The sequence below is a fragment of the Gymnoscopelus microlampas genome (genome assembly GCF_963454915.1).
Source record: "Gymnoscopelus microlampas genome assembly, chromosome: 6".
In the NCBI taxonomy this organism is placed as follows: domain Eukaryota; kingdom Metazoa; phylum Chordata; class Actinopteri; order Myctophiformes; family Myctophidae; genus Gymnoscopelus; species Gymnoscopelus microlampas.
In genome coordinates, this window is record NC_139943.1 from 13156046 (window position 1) to 13174192 (window position 18147).

At 40.4% G+C, this 18147-nt stretch overlaps 1 protein-coding gene across 1 annotated transcript in view; it reads right to left on the reverse strand.

Annotated features, from left to right (window-relative positions):
* Window positions 1-2796: 2796 nt before the first annotated feature.
* The window catches only part of cntn1a (contactin 1a), a 113541-nt gene continuing 98190 nt past the window's right edge, over window positions 2797-18147 (reverse strand). Inside the window, exons 17-24 of the mRNA XM_084060647.1 lie at window positions 17736-17885; window positions 15535-15605; window positions 12868-13102; window positions 10450-10553; window positions 9116-9311; window positions 8660-8772; window positions 8280-8436; window positions 2797-5311 (exon numbers count right to left, since the gene is read on the reverse strand). Of these exons, the coding sequence (XP_083916773.1) occupies window positions 5235-5311; window positions 8280-8436; window positions 8660-8772; window positions 9116-9311; window positions 10450-10553; window positions 12868-13102; window positions 15535-15605; window positions 17736-17885 (1103 nt within the window). The 3' untranslated portion in view covers window positions 2797-5234. The remainder of the gene's footprint in view (window positions 5312-8279; window positions 8437-8659; window positions 8773-9115; window positions 9312-10449; window positions 10554-12867; window positions 13103-15534; window positions 15606-17735; window positions 17886-18147) is intronic.

Consider the following 18147-nt stretch of genomic DNA (forward strand, 5'->3'; position numbering starts at 1 on the left):
GAATCTAAATTTGATTGAGTTATCTGACTAAAATCTCACTGACGTGGGACATATATCGATCTCCTTGTGGTCTGCGGGGCATATGATAGGAGGCACAACTATTGTTTCGGGATAAAAAAAAAGAAACCCTGGATATTGAGAGCACCGTTCTTATCTGTAACTGGAGGACAGATTAAAGAGAGAGAGGCTTTTCCTCATGGGCTGGAGATGGGTAAGATTAAGTTGCATCATGGTTTCCCAAAAAATAAATCCATTATTTGGGAGGCCTTGTAGACTGCAAATTTGATAATGGACAGGAGTGTTCATAAATCATAAATGATGCTCTAGTCTCTGTCATTTGATACTTGGGAGCTGAAACACTGCTATGAATATTTTAGAACTATGGGCTTTCAAAATCTGAAGTTACTGTTCTGTTGAAGATTTTTGAATGCCAAAACAAAGTAATTCAATGTTACTATGATGATGGCTGAGCTATTTTGGGTAATGGCTAGCCAGAACAGGCCCAGAACACGCTCTGGTTCTGATCCATATGGCAATAATCTATAAGGTCAAAGATGTTCTGCATGATATGCTGAACCCTACAGTAGGCTACAGTATATACAGTACCATTATCCCCAAGCAGCACCGGGCAGGAGTTAAAAATGGCAAAACACAAAGTATACTGCATCCATGAGGCGAGCTTTCCTTAATGTGAAAATATATTTAAATCCAAGGTGGGGAAACCTCGCCATCAGCAATTCTTGAGCCAGACACCTCAGACCCCCAGCAGTCTCAATTCCACTGGAAGAGCGCTCTGAATTCGATAGCCCATTTTTAGAGCATTTGACCACATCTATTTCTGGCACATGAACTGCTTTGCATTTAAAAAAAATTAATTACAGTGTAACTGAGTGTTTGAAACATTCTGCGGTGCGGTCCAACAGGGGTGGACTCTGATGAAGATGCCTCCAGCATCGAAACGTTAGTCCTCTGTCATGATATAGCACCTAAATAAAAAAGGCATTTAATATGTCTGTAATGCTCCAGTGCTTCATTCTTTCATTCGGGTGGATGCATTGTATGAGACTATTGCAATATGTTTTGAATTGCCCTTAAAGGGATAGTCACCCGCCAAAATGACCGGTAGCGGTTCCGTATGGAGACACAAAGGAGACCCTTTGTGTCTCCATATGGAACTGCTGCCGGTCATCAAATTATTGGCTTAGGAATGCGACGAAAAAAAGAAAAAAATCCATGAATTCAAGTCTCCATGGGGTGAATAATCGAAAATTGTGTGAACTATCCCTTTACTCAATGTGACTGTGACTGACACCTGTACTCTCACTCTGACTGCTCCAAGAGTCATAGTAAGACTCAATGCCATTGCTACCTGTAGGCTACCTCAGTGAAATTAAAAAGTCAACCTTTTTAATTTCAAGGACCCCCAGTTTGACCTGCATTAGACCAGTGGTTCTCAACCTGGGGGTCGCGACCCCCAGGGGGGGTCGCCAAATAATTTGGGGGGGTCGCCCGATTTTTTGGTGAATTTGAAAAAAAAAAAAAACGTTTTTTTTTTTTTTTTTTTTACAAAATATTTTTTTATGTTATCATTAATTCATGTTTTATCAGTTAATTTACTCAATTTACCCACTTTTTGCAAAAATGTTTTGATAATAAACAATTATCAAATAACCTATTATAATTAAATAACCTTCGCGCGCGCGAACTGGACCGCGCGCATGCACGCGGGGGGTCGCGGGAAATAATATCATTATTTTGGGGGTCGCGGCCTGAAAAGGTTGAGAACCCCTGCATTAGACCACGGAGCACCATTTGATACAATCTTTTATCTCTGGGTGCTGAATCTACACAGTCATATACTCTGAGAATGTACGTATGGAACCAATTTTGTTTTGTTTTTGTCACATTCCTAAACCAATAATTTGCTGACCAGCGGACCGGTAGGCAGCGGTTCCGGTAGGAGATACAAAGGAGACTCTTTGTATCAACCGGAACCGCTGCCGGCCATCAAATTATTATAATAATAATAATAATAATAATACATCATTATATAGCGCTTTTCTTAGTACCCAAAGTCGCTTTACAAAACAAATCAAAATAAACAACTTTATTAGGAGCGAAAAAGTTAAAAGGCTAAAAACATTAAGCTATAAAGACTAAAAAGCAGAAAGGGAGATTTGGTTTGGGAGATTATTGACTTAGGAATGTGACAAAATATCCATGAATTCAAGTCTCCATGGGGTGACTAATCGGTAGAAAAGATGTCATTTTGGGGGTGAACTATCCCTTTAAGATTCATGGCACACCTGAACACCATGGCAACCATAGTCATTGACCACTACCTTTGAATCTGAATTACATTATCACTAACTGTATACCTTGGGACTTACCCGCAGATGTACCCTTGAAGTTACACTTATACTGTAGTACATGACATTTGGATTTTCTAATTTCTCCCCCTCCAGGTTTCTTCATAATGCGGCCACGAGACTTGCTTATAAAGTTCATTCAGGTGTACCATAAGAAATTATCCCTTAGGCCTACTCATTCCTGCCACACACACATATTCATGCATAGTATTAGTCACAATAAACTCAAAAGACTTGTTTGGCAATTCTCACCTGGAATATGTTAATACTTTTCTTCTCAGAATTTCTATTGATTTACGGTCTAAAACCTTGATTGAAGGATTTATAACCACGAAAAGAAGGACAATAGACAAGTTCAATAGTTAACTACACTTTTATTGTTCCTTTTAAGTCCAGCCAATGAGAGAGTCCAGTTTCATCCCTCTCAACATGTGCTGTTCATTTTCAGTGAACCACTGAACATCTGCAAACATCTGCAAACAGCCAAACACGCTGCACCAACACCATGTGATGTCGTCATACCCCGACCATCATAATGCATGAGACTGTGGGACTAGATCCGAGCTTGGATGAGTGACATCCCTTTAGTCAGTCTATGGGTTTCCAAAAACTCCATACATGAGTTGACCGGCTTAACAAAGCAGCTAATGCACATATTAAGAGATATCTACATCGTCTCAGTCTCTGCCATAAAGGGATGTCACTGCAGGAATGTAATGTAGTTCAAAAGGAAGCTGAGAGGCTGGTATGAGTCGATTGCAAAGATATGGAGCGTTACAGAACCATTTTTTTGTCTCCAATGTCATGCATGTTAAGAATGTAACGTAGTGCCATCACTTCCTCCAAATGATCGAAGTTCAAGGCATTCATGCTTTTGGCAACTCTTCCGATGATTTGTCGCATGATGGGAAACTGGGAAAGCACTTTGTGGTGGATGTTTGATATAATCACAATGTAGAAGCATGGCTAGCATCAGTCACACAAAATATGAAATCTATATTCAGAGCAATCCAAAACGCAGCATTGTTTTTTCCACTTTGGAAAGGGGGGGGGGGTGATAAACCTCTAAAACTGTGGGTCATGACATACAAATATATTAATAAACACAAACAAAAACGACATCAATTGATAATGGTTTTATATATCTGATCACATGAAACTCTCGTGTTAATAAAAAGACAAAGAACTAAAAATATAGGGCTGTTGGAACAACAGTATGAACTTTGGATGGGTTTTCTCTTACAGTTTACACACGGATGGCTTTGCTTCTCTATCTCCTGTTTTGCACATACTGTATACCAGTTTATGAAAAAACGATACATTGTATATTCATGTTATAGGAGCTAGGCAAGTTGTGTTAATAGAAAACATTACGTAGCCATTGATGCACACAGACACTGCACAGTTACAGAGTGTTATGAGCATCGCAACTGTTCACTGAACTGTTAATAGAGACACTGCACTGTAGAAGATAGATGAAAAACAAAAAAAAAACTAATGTTTACAGTAAATGAAATGCCGACATTCTTTACAAAGCACCAGCTGGTACAACTGAGGCCCTAATTGATACAGTCAAAACAAAAGTATATTAAAATTGAAGTAAAATTCTAGCACGGGCATATTTTCCCGATCTCCGAGACAAATATTATGACCATGATTAACACAACACTGAAACAAACGCTGAGGTTGTAGTCATGATCATCATCTGCACAACAGAAATGTAACCACTTGTGGCAAGCAATGCAAATAACCAGTCACACCGTTTACTGTATTTTTGTTCTGCGTTCAAAACTATATGTCGGGTATACTTACGAGCTCATTTCCTGTTTTCATTTTGCCATACATTCAACTTTACAAATGTGGATATGGGTGCGGAAAATTATCTCACCTTTCTGCCTTTTCACTTTTGTCCACGGAACCATTTGAAATCATAATTCCAGATAACAAGGTCTGCATGCACACACTTATAGTGGTATTCTGTCAATCAAGCGCATGTTATGATTTGGAAATAAGCTTTGTCTGCATGTAAAATCTATCTCTTACTAAATAAGTTAAAATGACAATTGTATATTAGATAGCAAAACCATATAAATTATTGCATATTATATTATATTAGCATGACATACAGTACATTACTCTTTTGTCTACAATGCTCACTAATAAAACTGAGTGTCTGCAGAGATTTGCTTTGACTGTATCTCTAAAACGGAGTGTGCTTCATTTTGAGAGAGAAAAAAAAGGAATAAAAAGCCACTGAAATGCTAAATAAAGACAAACACGTAAAAATTTCATAAACTCATATACGCTTATCCTTCACAACTATACATCTGTTATAGCTTATACTATGGAATGCAATGTACTGTAAGATAGATTATCCAAAACATCATACATCAAATGAAACCGACACTTCCCCCAACACGTCTGCATCCACAGGAGAGGTTTGCTTCTTCATATAAGAAACCCTGACCAGCAGACCGGGCCCACAGCGTGCACCGCGGTACACACACTCACACTCTTTTGTCCGTTTTTTTAAGAACAAGATGTTGTGAAAGATAAGAGTAAACGTTTACATAAGGCATATCGAACAAGTTGACAGAACTCCTCCATCACTCCTCCGAGAGATGTTTTTGTAGATATTCTAAATAAGGGATATCTTTGTCCGTTTTCCAATTTCTTTTTTTATTTTGTTCTTTGACTGTTGTTCCCCCCACAACACATATTCCACAGCTTGGGGGTTGGTTTTGGAATACGGTGTGTTTTTCCGGTTGCAGGGTCGTGGGACCAACGACAGATCGTGGAAAGAGTGCGAGTCCTCAAAGGCGTCAACCTTCCAGAGTCTCCCCGATACAGATGACGCCACTACATTCAGAGGTCCAGGCAGAGGAGAGCCACCAGGAACAGGCAGAGCAGGCTGTGTGACGCCACGGTCATAACGCCATTACCTGGTCAGACACAAAACACACAAACGGTTCTAGTTAATATAGCGTCACAATCATTTCAACCATATTTTATACTTTAAAATAGCAGATCTACAAGCTCATAGCACGGCACCGAGTGCCACGCTATGAGCTTGTAAACCTGCTATTTTTGAAAAATCCCTGGCGCAAAATATTTTTGAGATGGGGGATCCGTAGTCAAATACACATCATTTTGACATGAAAAAGTTTGAGAACCACACATCCACTGTTGCTGTAGTAATTTCACCGTCCCTGTTGTGCCTGAATTTCTCTCTGACTATCCCATCCCATCTCTCTCGCTCTTTCTGTCTCTCTTCCTCCTTGCTGCATCGGGTCATACAGCTGGGGGAGCCCTATGTATGTGATCGCTCTGTGTGTGTGTGTGTGTGTGTGTGTGTGTGTGTGTGTGTGTGTGTGTGTGTGTGTGTGTGTGTGTGTGTGTGTGTGTGTGTGTGTGTGTGCGTGTGTGTGCCCCTGTGAGGAGTAGAGCTACTCCAAAAAGCTCTGCATCCATGAAAGAAGAAATAGCATAGCTTCCCTCTGTAATTGAGAAGGCTTTCAGACAGTTAGCTAAATTAATTATAAGTTACCGGTATCTGGATAACTGTCTTGAATCCTTTTAAAATGTAAATTGAAAACCGTTCTTCAGTCTTACATTACTGGGGGAATTGCTTCATCCTTTTACATTGGGCCACAGTGACATGCATATCGTGTCTGTCGGGCGGAAACCCCATATGTCTCTGTTGCTTTTCAGGATTCAAATTTAAAAGTAGCAAAAGTAGCAGATCTACAAGCTCAAAACGCGTCGCTTCCCGTCGCGTTTCGAGCTTGTGGATCTGCTACTTTTGGGGTATTGGGGTACTAATTTACAAAAAAGCACGAAAAGTCAAAATATGGAGATAAAGACGTTTCTGCCCGACAACAGCAACGATGTTGAACGATGCCTACACATCACCAGTGGTGTGCTAACGTGAGTTATGTGTGCTAGTAATGAGTATTGATAATGAGCATGAGCTGAGCTGTGATTAAAATAATACCATAATTTGTTATCATTTTGTGCTATCATTCAATCAAAATTTCAGCCACGTTATGATTAATGTGAACCAATCTGACAGTTCAAATGGTTCGCTGATTTAACAACTTAAACCCTATATAATTTGCTGTAAGACATTTTTATCAAATTGTGAAAATAGACAATCTATAACCTCACAGTGTGTTGCGTTGTGACGCATTGTGAGTTTGCAGATTTGCTGTTTTCGCTGAATGTTGACCTATTTTCACAAAAGGTTCGGCCTATCATGACATGCCCAGAACAGGAACGCCGGGGTTTCATGTGGTTAAGGATGCGCAACAGACAGTGAACTTAATTAAAACTAAAAAATATAAGATCCCTTGACTTGGACCACCACTGCAATCCATCAAACATGAAGCCCATATCTGGGTGTGAGGTGCAATGATATTATACCCCATCTGTGTGGAGAACACCTTAAAACGGCCCTCCATCTGTCAATGCCACGGCACTTGAAACCCCCCCAGCAGCTTAAATTCCCGGCCCTGCAAAAAAATCAAGCTGTCAGGTGGGTCTGGCCCAAACGATAAGGGATAAGGATACCTCACGGGGGGGGGGGGGGGGGGGGGTTTCCAAACTCATCAAGATCAATTACAGAGGCTTAAGACCACTCTCTAGCCAGCGAGACCGCCAGCCGGCCCAATGGCCAGTAAAGGGATAAAGCCAGTGGGCCATCACTAGGTTTTAGTCATGGGCTAGAGAAGCCCCCCCCCACCCCCCACCCCCCACCACAGCTCTCCAATCTAAGCTATGAAACATCAAGTGACAGCTCTGCTCTGGCCCATGAGAACCCCCTGACAGAGACAAATGACTCCTATCGTCATCTTTAAACCTGGTATAATCCCCCCCGAGTGAATGACAGAATGTCATATCAGCTTCATGGCTATAGGATGTTGTGACCAGTTCAGTTCTGGCTTCCTTCATTTTTTTGGCGTCAATGATGTGAAACCAAAAATGTTCACGAATGTATCATGTATGGAATAAACAGGACATGCTATTACAGGATTTCCTGTCTGTCACTAATTTACACCTCACTCTTACTACACGTCTCAATATAATATGACAGTTTTATAGTATAGTATAGAATAGTAAAGCAACACTGAACACAGTATAATAATCTACAGTTTACCACTGAAAATATAACACCACATATAGAATCGAGTGACATTTTTGTGAAAACAAGTGGAGAAATTAGGCTTATCATTTTGCTACTGTAGTCAAGAAAATTCTTGAATCAAGCTGAGTTGCATTTAAAACAAGTAAACTCGTCCTATTGCAAGACTTTTCACTTAATTGGTGTCACAACAAATAAGAGATAGGAGGAAGATTAACTTTATGAAACCTAGCATTATTTTATACTTTGGCTCGAGGAAAGTTGTGCAAATCTTTAAAGCGATTTTTGTTTACTCAAATCTTTGCTTCTGGGGGTCCCTGGAACGAAATATTTTTGAGATGGGGATCCGTGGCCAAATACATATAATTTTGGGGTCCTTCACATGAAAAGGTTTTGAGCACCACTGATATAGCATACGTTTTTTAGAAAACGGTTAGGATTTAGAAGACATTTTTAGAATCGGCCTCAGGTCTTAACCCATTAAGACCGGGAATGCATCTGTGTCACTTAAGATTTCTTTGGCTATTTAAAAATAGCAGACATACAAGCTCATAGCGCGGCACCGAGTGCCGCGCTACAAGCTTGTAGATCTGCTATTTTTGAATAATCTTGAAAAAAAAAGTGGGATTTTTTTCAAAAAAATGTTGATTTAGAAAATATTTTTAAGAATCGCCTCAGGTCTTAATGGGTTAAAATGAAAACTTGCTTTGTTTCCCAGTGCAGGTTGCTTCCATAGATATATAAGTGACAAGTGGTGCATCATATCTGACCTGTGATGTGTATTTGTGCCACTGCTCCGTCGCCTCCCTCGCTGTGCGCCCGGATCTCCACCACGTAGTTTCCGTCTGTGGGCATGGGGAGGTCTATGGACCTCCTACTGGTCGTGTACAGCATTCCTGTGCTCTTCCCCTTCTCCCTGTAGAGGACCTGCGCGCGCACGCACGCACACACACACACACACACACACACACACACACACACACACACACACACACACACACACACACACACACACACACACACACACACACACACACACACACACACACACACACACACACACACACACACATTTGTTATCATACATGTGAGGACTCTCCAGGGGTTGATAATGAAGTCAGAGGGTAAATGATATGAACTATATACCCACCTTATAGCCATCTATTGTTGACTCGTTAGCCATGGATTCCACATGTTCCCAGGCGATATTTACAGACTGACCCTTTAACTTTTTGCCTATTATTTTGGGGGGCCGACTTGGAGCTGTTGGAGAGAAGAAGAAAAGTTGAAGTACAATTTCACATTTTCAATTCAGTTCAATTCAATCCATATTCAACTTCCATATGTAACCGCCTAGCGCACCTCTAGGTTTCTATATTCTACATTTATCCTGATTTATATTTAGTAGCGTGCTTTAGATCTACAAGCTCACAACGTGGGTTGTGAGCTTGTAGATCTGCTAATTTTGGTGCGAGACACGACCTGCAACCAAGTGTAACGCAAGCTTTATGGTCAGAAGCCCCATTCTTTCTATTTGCCATCTCATTTCAGATGGTGGACTATGTGTTATCTGCACAGACACAAAGCTACTTTGAAGGTGACGCACGGGCTTTCTTGGTGTAGATCTGGAGGAGGTGTTGGCTGGGTGGCCCATAGCCGGCTGCGTTGTAGGCCCGGACCTCGATGAGGTAGATGGAGTCGGGCTTCAAGCCTTCCAGTCTGGTGTGGTTGTCCTTTCCTGAGACCACCGTCCTCTGGGCTCCCGACTCGCTGTCCTCTTGTCCTTTTTTCCAGCACTTTACCTGGATGCACAGGTACAGTATATAGTATAGTACATGACACTTGAGTCCAAACAATCATGAATAACCTAAACCTTCCACCTGAATCAAACAGTATGGACAACCCCTTCGTTATGACTTGCAAATGCAAATTGTACTGTGTGAACATTTAAAAACATATTTCTAAATATTATTTGACTGAGACATACTAAATATTTACACACGCACGCACGCACACGACCTGCACGCATGCACGCACGCACGCACCTTCTCAGACCGTTGCACACCTCAAGAAAATAACAGGTTGCGTAATATGATTGATTAGTGTGATAAAATGCAGTCTGTTACCAAGAGACTTTAGTCTCATTTTAAACAACAGACTAAACAAGCTCACTTCGCAGACATTAACCTAAAAGCTTTCATCATGTTTAAGACAAGGTATACTCGCTCCACAGTCCATTTCACTAAACAAGCCAGCACACCAATTAGGTTTGTTTTCCCAAAGCTTACAAAGGTAATACATTACATAGTGTGAAAGCTCATAACTGCCTTTAAATGTTTACTAGTCAGCCACACAATCCCCTTAATCAGACACTCAATCCTGCTGTATTGTCCTGGCAGACAGAAAGATTACCACTCCTCTGACAAAGTCTGACAATTTTGTTTCAACATTGAAAGCAGTGTCTAAACAAAATGAATGGATACACTTTGTGTGTGGAAAAATATGGTTTCCCAATGTATGTTCTATAATATTAAATAATACATTATATAAACATATTAAGCACATTTATCTCAAAGAAAGGGCATTTAAACTACATTTCAATATAGCATTATTTAGTCATGGGCGTGGCTCTTACAATTATATTTTTCCCAATGTACAGTAATCATAACATGCAGTTAATTATGAGCTTAATTTAGTTTAATTGTTATGTGATGATGATTTGTATGTACTCAATGGACCCCCTGTGTGTATGGAATAAAGTTTGAATTGAATAACTAACAAATAGGTCTATATGGTTTGGCAGTCCTAAAATGTAAAGATATAATACATGGCAAATGATACACATAATGCACTAACCGAAACAGGTCAATCACTTTGTATCTGTATCCTTTGTCTTTGTTGCTTTACAGACCAAACACACCACGGTAACTCTGGACTGACCTGGTATCCGTCTATGTTGGTCTGAGGGACGGGCAGCCACCATACGATGGCCTCTGTGGCAGAGAGAGCTCTGCCCTCTACGATGGCAGGGCCTTCATCGGGAACTGGAGACAAGACATGGAAGAAATACAAATAAAAACCTCTTCACGCTTGCTTTTAGTTGATTTTTAAATCGCTGTGTTGTTATTCATGTCCTCACTGTTTTTGCCTGATTCACTGCCTTTTTGCTTTTATTTTAATGTTGTTTTACTCTTTTGCTTTTATTTTTGCTTTATTGTTAAATTAGTTGTACTTTTTCTGTAATTGTATTCTTGCTCTGTAAAGCACGTTGAGCTGTATTTCATGTCATGAAAGGTGCTATACAAATAAAGTTTATCATCATTATTTTGTACAGCAGCTCAAAGAGCTTAGTTTACAAGCAGCGCTCAAAACACAACATTCTGACTAACGGCAAACAAGTATATTTACCATAGAAGTCAGACTGAGACAACTGTTATTGAAGACATACCCCTCAGAGGGTATTGTCGGATATATCAACGCAGTCTTAAATTTACAGTAAATGTGTGAATACGTAATGCCATCAGGATGTACAGCATACACTCTAATGGATCCATTAGAGGTCTGACTGTGAAGTAAACCGACACAGTGCTTGTTCTTTGGTTTATGCCTACAGTACATGTTTATAGATGCTGCTAATGCACTCATTCAGTGCTGCTCACACATTCTCATTAATGTACATTCGTCACCGAGTGGAACAAGTGCAGTGACAGAAAGCCCTCTCTCTGCCCACGTTTCGTTTGTTTGTTCGTCCAGCAGACATGTTTCGCCATGCCATTTATTTGGCCTGTGGCACACTTCAGGTGTAGAGCATCCGTTCCAAGAACCTGTCCTCAGATGTTTAACCTCCATACTGGGCACAGCCCCAACAAGCCCATCATACACAGTGTCACGTGGTTGCACACACACACAACCACAAGCAACACAGCCATACAGCCACACATGCACAGTAGACATGCACACACATAAAGTGCATATACTGTATGTGCATGCACACACCCCCTATTTGCAAAGAGACATGGCGACCTAGACAGCTAGCTCAAGCGCTGCGGCTGGGTTTTTTTTTGCCCCGTGGTTATCTCCGCTGTCTGTCAGTGGAAGTTAATAAGTGGGCTAAATGCTCTGCATCCTTGGGCAAATTATCAGCTTTCTGGTTCATGCTACATAGATCATGATAATCCCCTTCCAGCTGAAGGCAGGGGAGGAGGGGAGGGGAGGAGGGGAAGATGGGTCTACATTCAGGGGGTATTAAAATTCCTCGCATTTATAGAGGAGAATTGCTATTGAGTGGATGCTACTCTGCAGCACACCAGCATTCGTATGTGACCTGACACTGACAGATGGAATAGCAGAGTGTTGGCATATTGAAGGATCCCTCAATGTCTCTCTTATGCCATCCGGGAACGCATCTGTGTCATTTTAGATTTTTAGCTACAACCATTATTTTATAATAGCAGAAAAAAAATAGCAGATATACAACCTATAGATCTGCTATTCTTTAAAAAAACAACAACTTGCAAATCATTGAATACATATATTTTCTAAAGCAATTTATTTTGAACTCAAATCTTTGCTTCTGGGGGTTCTACAAATGTCTTCTTAAACACTGAAAGCAGAGGCATAGCGCCCAGTTGAACAACTGTAAGTGATCACACGCTAATGCATTAAGTTAATACGTAATGTGTCTCAGATGTACAGTAAATGTTTTTTAATTGCTTTTAATTGGCATTGTTTAGAAGAGTAATTGTCCCCCCGCACGCTACAGCTTGCACACTTCCAAAGTTGGAACTCCATTACGGTTCATTACTGTTAAACATACATATATATTACAAAACAACATTTTCAGGTGTCCAAAAGGTGTTTGTTTGCTCTTTATTTTCTTGTGTGTGCTTAATTCGTATAATTTAGTCAAGACAATCGTTCTACTTATGTGATTCTTTTCTACGACAAATAACACACATACATGTGATAAAAAATGACTTATTTTCTATCAATTGAATTCATGGATTTTTTGTTTTTATCGCATTCCAAAACGAATAATTTGATAACCGGCAGTCTCTTCGGTAGGAGACACAAAGAGTGTCCTTTGTATCTCCTACCAGATACATTAGCATCTTTATTATTATCATCAAATTATTGCCTCAGGAATGTGACAAAAACAAAAAAATCTCCATGTATTCAATGCTTCATGGGGTGTGTAATTGATAGAAAATAAGTATTTTTTTGGGTGAACTACTCGTTTAATGTAACTCTAAACATTCGTATGTTGTAATATCTACGACAAGTCCATTTTGGACACAGTGATGCACAAGGTCCCGGATTCAGAGATGATCGTATGGTGTGTGGGTCAGTAGTACTTACTGTCCTGTGAAGAGTAGATTAAGGCTGGTAGGCTGTAGGGTCCCTCTCCTCTGTCGTTGTAAGCCTTCACTTTAACCTCGAACTCTGTCAGGGGGGGAATGTTGGGATCCTTGTGGACATATCGTCTCGCCTGGGGATCAGCCACCGTGACCTTTCTCCACTCGAAGCCATCGTGGGGTTTGAAGGCCAAGATGTAACCGAAGTTGCCCCCATAGTAGTACTGTGGCTGCACAGGCTAATGACACCGGGAACCATCAAAGCGATTAGCAAAATCCACAAATACAGTAGGGCTCATTACCACAGTCAGTCGTTTTTACATAGACTGAAGCGTGACTCTACTGCCGAACGTTATTTAAAGGGATAGTTCACCTCCAAAAGGACTTTTTTTCTATCGATTAGTCACCCCATGGACACTTGAATTCATGGATATTTTTTGTTTTTGTCATTCCCAAGCATTTTTTGGGTGAACTATCCCTTAAACACATGAACCCTAGCTTTCCTATTCTGGGCATAATAGGTGAACATTTGTGAAATAGATCTGCAAGCTCAAAACTTTCGTTGGGAGCTTGTAGATCTGCATTTTTGCGCTATCTGACATACAAGTACAGTATATACTGTAGGGTTTAAAGGAGTAGTTCACCCAAATAATTACTTATTTTCTATCAATTACACACCCCATGAAGCATTGAATTCATGGCGATTTTTTTGTTGCATTACTAAGCCAATAAACTTTGAGTCCTACCGGATACATTAGCATCTTTCCACCAGTAATCAAATTATTGCCTTAGGAATCCGACAAAAACAAAAAGATCTCCATGAATGCAATGCTTCATGGGGTGTGTAATTGATAGAAAACAAGGATTTTTTTGGGTGAACTGCTCCTTTAAGTGGTTAAAACATTATGACACTTGACTGACTCGGTTGGCACCGTCTCTGTCTCTCTATTTTATTGTGTGTCATCTTCTCCTGTGCAGACTACTGTGATCTCACAGTCACACCATTATGTCCAGCGAGACGTGCCTGCGTCAGGCACCGCCAACCTCTAAAACGCATGGCCTCATCTTCCAGCTGCTAAGGAATTGAGCTGCGGGGGGAGCCTCTGCCAAGCCCAAAGAGGCTATTTGACCATGAGAGCTATGGCAATCCATAAAGGGGCGTAGCGGGCAGATGGAGGATAACAGCTCAGTTCGATCACTGTTTTGACTGTGTTATGGCTGTAGGGTGAGAGATTATCCACAGGCATGAAAGCTCTTACAGCTGTTTTTGTGTGTGTTTATTTCTCAGTTGTCATGGACGCTCTGCGGTGTGATGGGTTTGAGTTGTCCTTGAGGAAAATGATTTGCCATTACAGTAGCGTTAGCTGCTGCTGTTCTACAGCGTGGCGTTAGAAAGTGACTAGACTAGACACCTGCATTTCTGCACGGTGATGATCTTCATTGTTTTCATAATTTGATTTACTTAAAACCTAAGGAAACACACTAAGAGCAAATCCAAATTTTCAGGTACAGACATACAATAAATGCAGAGACACAATTAAAATCAAATACAAATAAAAAGAAGAATACATAGATATATATATTACAACAAAAGAAAAATGGCTATATTAAATATAGCACAATTAGAATAACAGCAGTAGCGATACAAATAAAAGTACAGGAAATGACAATGTGACAAGTAAATAGATTAATAAAACTATAAGAACAGTAAGAATAAAAACACTAAAAGGTTAAAAGCAATGATAAAATGTACAATTGACTTGGAATTGAGTATCAAAGAAGTCAACTTAGTGTTTTTGATTAATATACTAGGTTTATCTTATCTTACTATATATTATCTCAGGTTCTTAAAGGGCAAGACCACTTTGGTAGAGGTTAGGGTTGTGTATTACCTTGCCAAAAGTGGACAAGAATTCTAAAAGAATTGCTCCATTGATTAGAAATTAATAATTCAAAAAATTTAAAATGTACAGTGAAACAGCTCTCAAAGTCACTCTTTTAGCACAAAAACGAACACAAACGAAGCTGATTCAGACAATATAGAACGTCAAAAAACCCAGTGCTATTAATTTAAAAATGTTAACTTCCTGTTGATTTTACTACTTGAAGATCCGGATCCGCGGATCCAGTCCGGGTTTTCTTCCTAATATTTTTTTTATTTGAAATCAACGGGAAGTTTTTATTAAAAAAATAAACAGTACTGGGTTTGGTGATGTTCTGTATTGTCTGAATCATTTGTATACGTTTGTTTACAGGCTATATGAATGACTTTGAGAGCTGTTTCACCGTACAATGGAAGTCAATGAGGAGCATATTTTGAAATATCCATTCTAATTACTGGAGCAATTATTTTAGATTTCTTGTCCACCTTTGGAGTTATCATCATGGCAATACAACCCTAACCTTTATAACCTTTACCAAAGTGGTCTTGCCCTTTAACCCCCTGGAAAATATAGTATAGGCATTCAACATTGTTGAAGTTTTGAAATGAGTTGACCTCAAAGACCTTGTCAGCTGAAAAGCAGGATAATCGTCTTCTTCTTTTTGTCTGAGTGCTTTTAGATGGGGAGACATGTCTGGTCAACTAAGTTTGTGGCATTTCCCAACACTGTCAGAAAGAGAGAGAGAGAGACAGACACAGGAGGAAAATGGAAAAAGTGCCCAGACCTACCGTCCAAGTGATGGTCAGCTCCCTGCCGGTGCCTCCACCCCCGCCGATGTCCGAGGGCGCCACCACAGGATCTACAATGAGACAGCAACGCCAGAAGCTCTGAGCCCACATGTTGAGAGTCCATACAAACAACGCCAACCCACACAGGCCCATATACCCTGAACCCTGGCACCGACTACTGAAACATCCATCCCCTGCAAATACAATATCAATGTCCCGGGCCCATGCCAAACGCAACACCTTAATGTTCATGTGGGAGGCACACAGCGAGTTGGGTCTCACTCCTCCGAGATTCTAGCTGCTCGGTCTCCACTCTGGCCAGGATTATTGTTTTAAAAAGAGGTTACTGTAGGCCTGTGATTTCCATTTTATAATTGAAATTTCAGTGTACAATTTCACCAAAAGTGCTCATTTGTCGAGGTTCATGTGGTGCATTTGGCACCGTGTGCTTGTGTCGTAGGACCTCTCTTATGGAATTTCTGCGGACTCATTCCCGCAGTAATAGTTTGTGTAAAAAGTATAACAGGGATCGAATGAAATAATGATGACTAAATATTCAAATGGGAAAACTGAATCATAAGAAAACACACAACCCTTCCTGCATTTGCACAAACTTTCAGGTATGACTGAATTCTGTTTTTGTTTTTTTTGGGTGTGCTAGGGAAGAAGTCTTTTTGTAGGCCAACCCGGAAGTTACCTCCACTATGACTTCAGATTGCTTTGGGGTAAATGAATCACTTAAGACCTATTTTCAACAACGTGCCAAATTGTTTTTACAAAATAAATACATTTTCACTTAAATGTATTTATTCACATAAAATAGGGGCGCCAGGGTTAATGTGGTTAAAGAGATAGTTCACCCAAAAAGGACGTATTTTCTATCAATTACACACTCCATGAAGCCTTGAATTCATGGAGATTTTTTTATTTTTGTCTCATTCCTAAGCCAATAATTTGATGACCGGCGGAAAGATGCTAATGTCTCCGCTAGGACACTAAAAGTTGACACTTTGAGTCTCCTACCGGAGCCGGAGACTAAAAGCTGACACTTTGAGTCTCCTACCGGAGCCGCCGCCGGTCATCAAATTATGGGCTTGGGAATGCGACAAAAACAAAAAACTCTCCATGAATTCAAGGCTTCATGGGGTGTGTAATCGATAGAAAATAAGTCATTTTGTGAGCGAACTATCCCTTTAAGAAAATAAAGGGAGGAAAAAGGAAAGGATGTGGGTGGAGGTGTGAAAGAGTGGAGAGGAGAATAAACTGTCAGTTTCTTCCATAAACATTGTCTGACGACAGTACAGTATATTAGCAGCAGCAACAGGCCGCCATATTCCAAAGACGCAGGCGTGGAAATAAGAGGCTACAAAAGAAGCTTGTAGATCGGCTATTTTCGGCAAAGAGGTTTGATGCAGAGGGAAAAAAGAGCAGACTAAGTACAGAGTGAAAGGTCAAGTTTACTAAGTGTTGAGGCTTTAAGTGATTAAATGTCTGAATACACTTTAACATGAATCCAACATGACAGCGCTGTCAAACAAAGTCTATGAAGCTATATATTAAATCTATTAAAAAAGATTTAATCTGCAGCATCTCCTGCTTCATCTCTCTCTCAGCTAGGGGGGTCCTTGGCCTGAAAAACATTGAAGGCCTCTTGCATTATAGTCCCTCATGTGTCGTAACAGTATTTAAACCGAAGCTAGTTCATGTACACCAGGTACAAGTGACTTTTTTTGTTCCTCTTTTTTTTCTTTCTTTGCTCTTCCTCATGGACCTACTTGCGGATTATACCAGTGTCAGTCTACCTTATGTGGATTATGCGGTCGACACGCACTGACATTTTGCACCTTAATCCCATGTCTAACACACTGACTTTTGTCTTTTATTGTGCTTTTTTCCTCTAAGCACCTTAACTAACGTCCATAAGTATATCATGCACAGTATACAGTACATTGCTGCTATGCTCACGCACCTTTTATATCTTATCTCAGGTACTAGTGTAATATGTAGATAACTTGGTTTTTGTTGCTGTTTTTTGTTCTCTTGTTTGATCTCCTTTTCCACTTGCCCTCCCCCCTCCTCTTCCTACCCTCCTTCTTTCTATGGAAATAGAGTTACGATGGGAACTATGCACGAAAACGAATTTCACCTTCTGTAAACCTGTGATGTGACAATAAACCTGATTCTGATTCTGATGTCCTTACAATGATCCTTGGTGGTGACTTTAGGTGAGGGGCTGCTGGGATCCCCTATGCCCAGGGTGTTGGTGGCGCTCACCCTGAACTCGTACTCTGTCCAGGGAATCAGATCCACCACAGTGGCTTCCTCTGCATTGCCTTCAACATCTGCAGGAGCTATACAGAGAAAAAGACACAGTTGTATTTTTTTTTTTTACAGCGCCAAGGTTTCAGGGGAAATAGCACTGTGTGTTAAAAAAAGTATACAGGACGAGTTGTAAGTGAGCAGAAAATGTCCACGAAACAACAATGAATTTTCTATTTCGGGGAGATAAAGTCCTGTATTCTGAGCGACTGTGGCGTCCCAAAATTACATTTGACCCATCTTTTTAAGAAACACCAGCCAAACCCACGCACTGCAGGGTCTATCTCTGTGTCT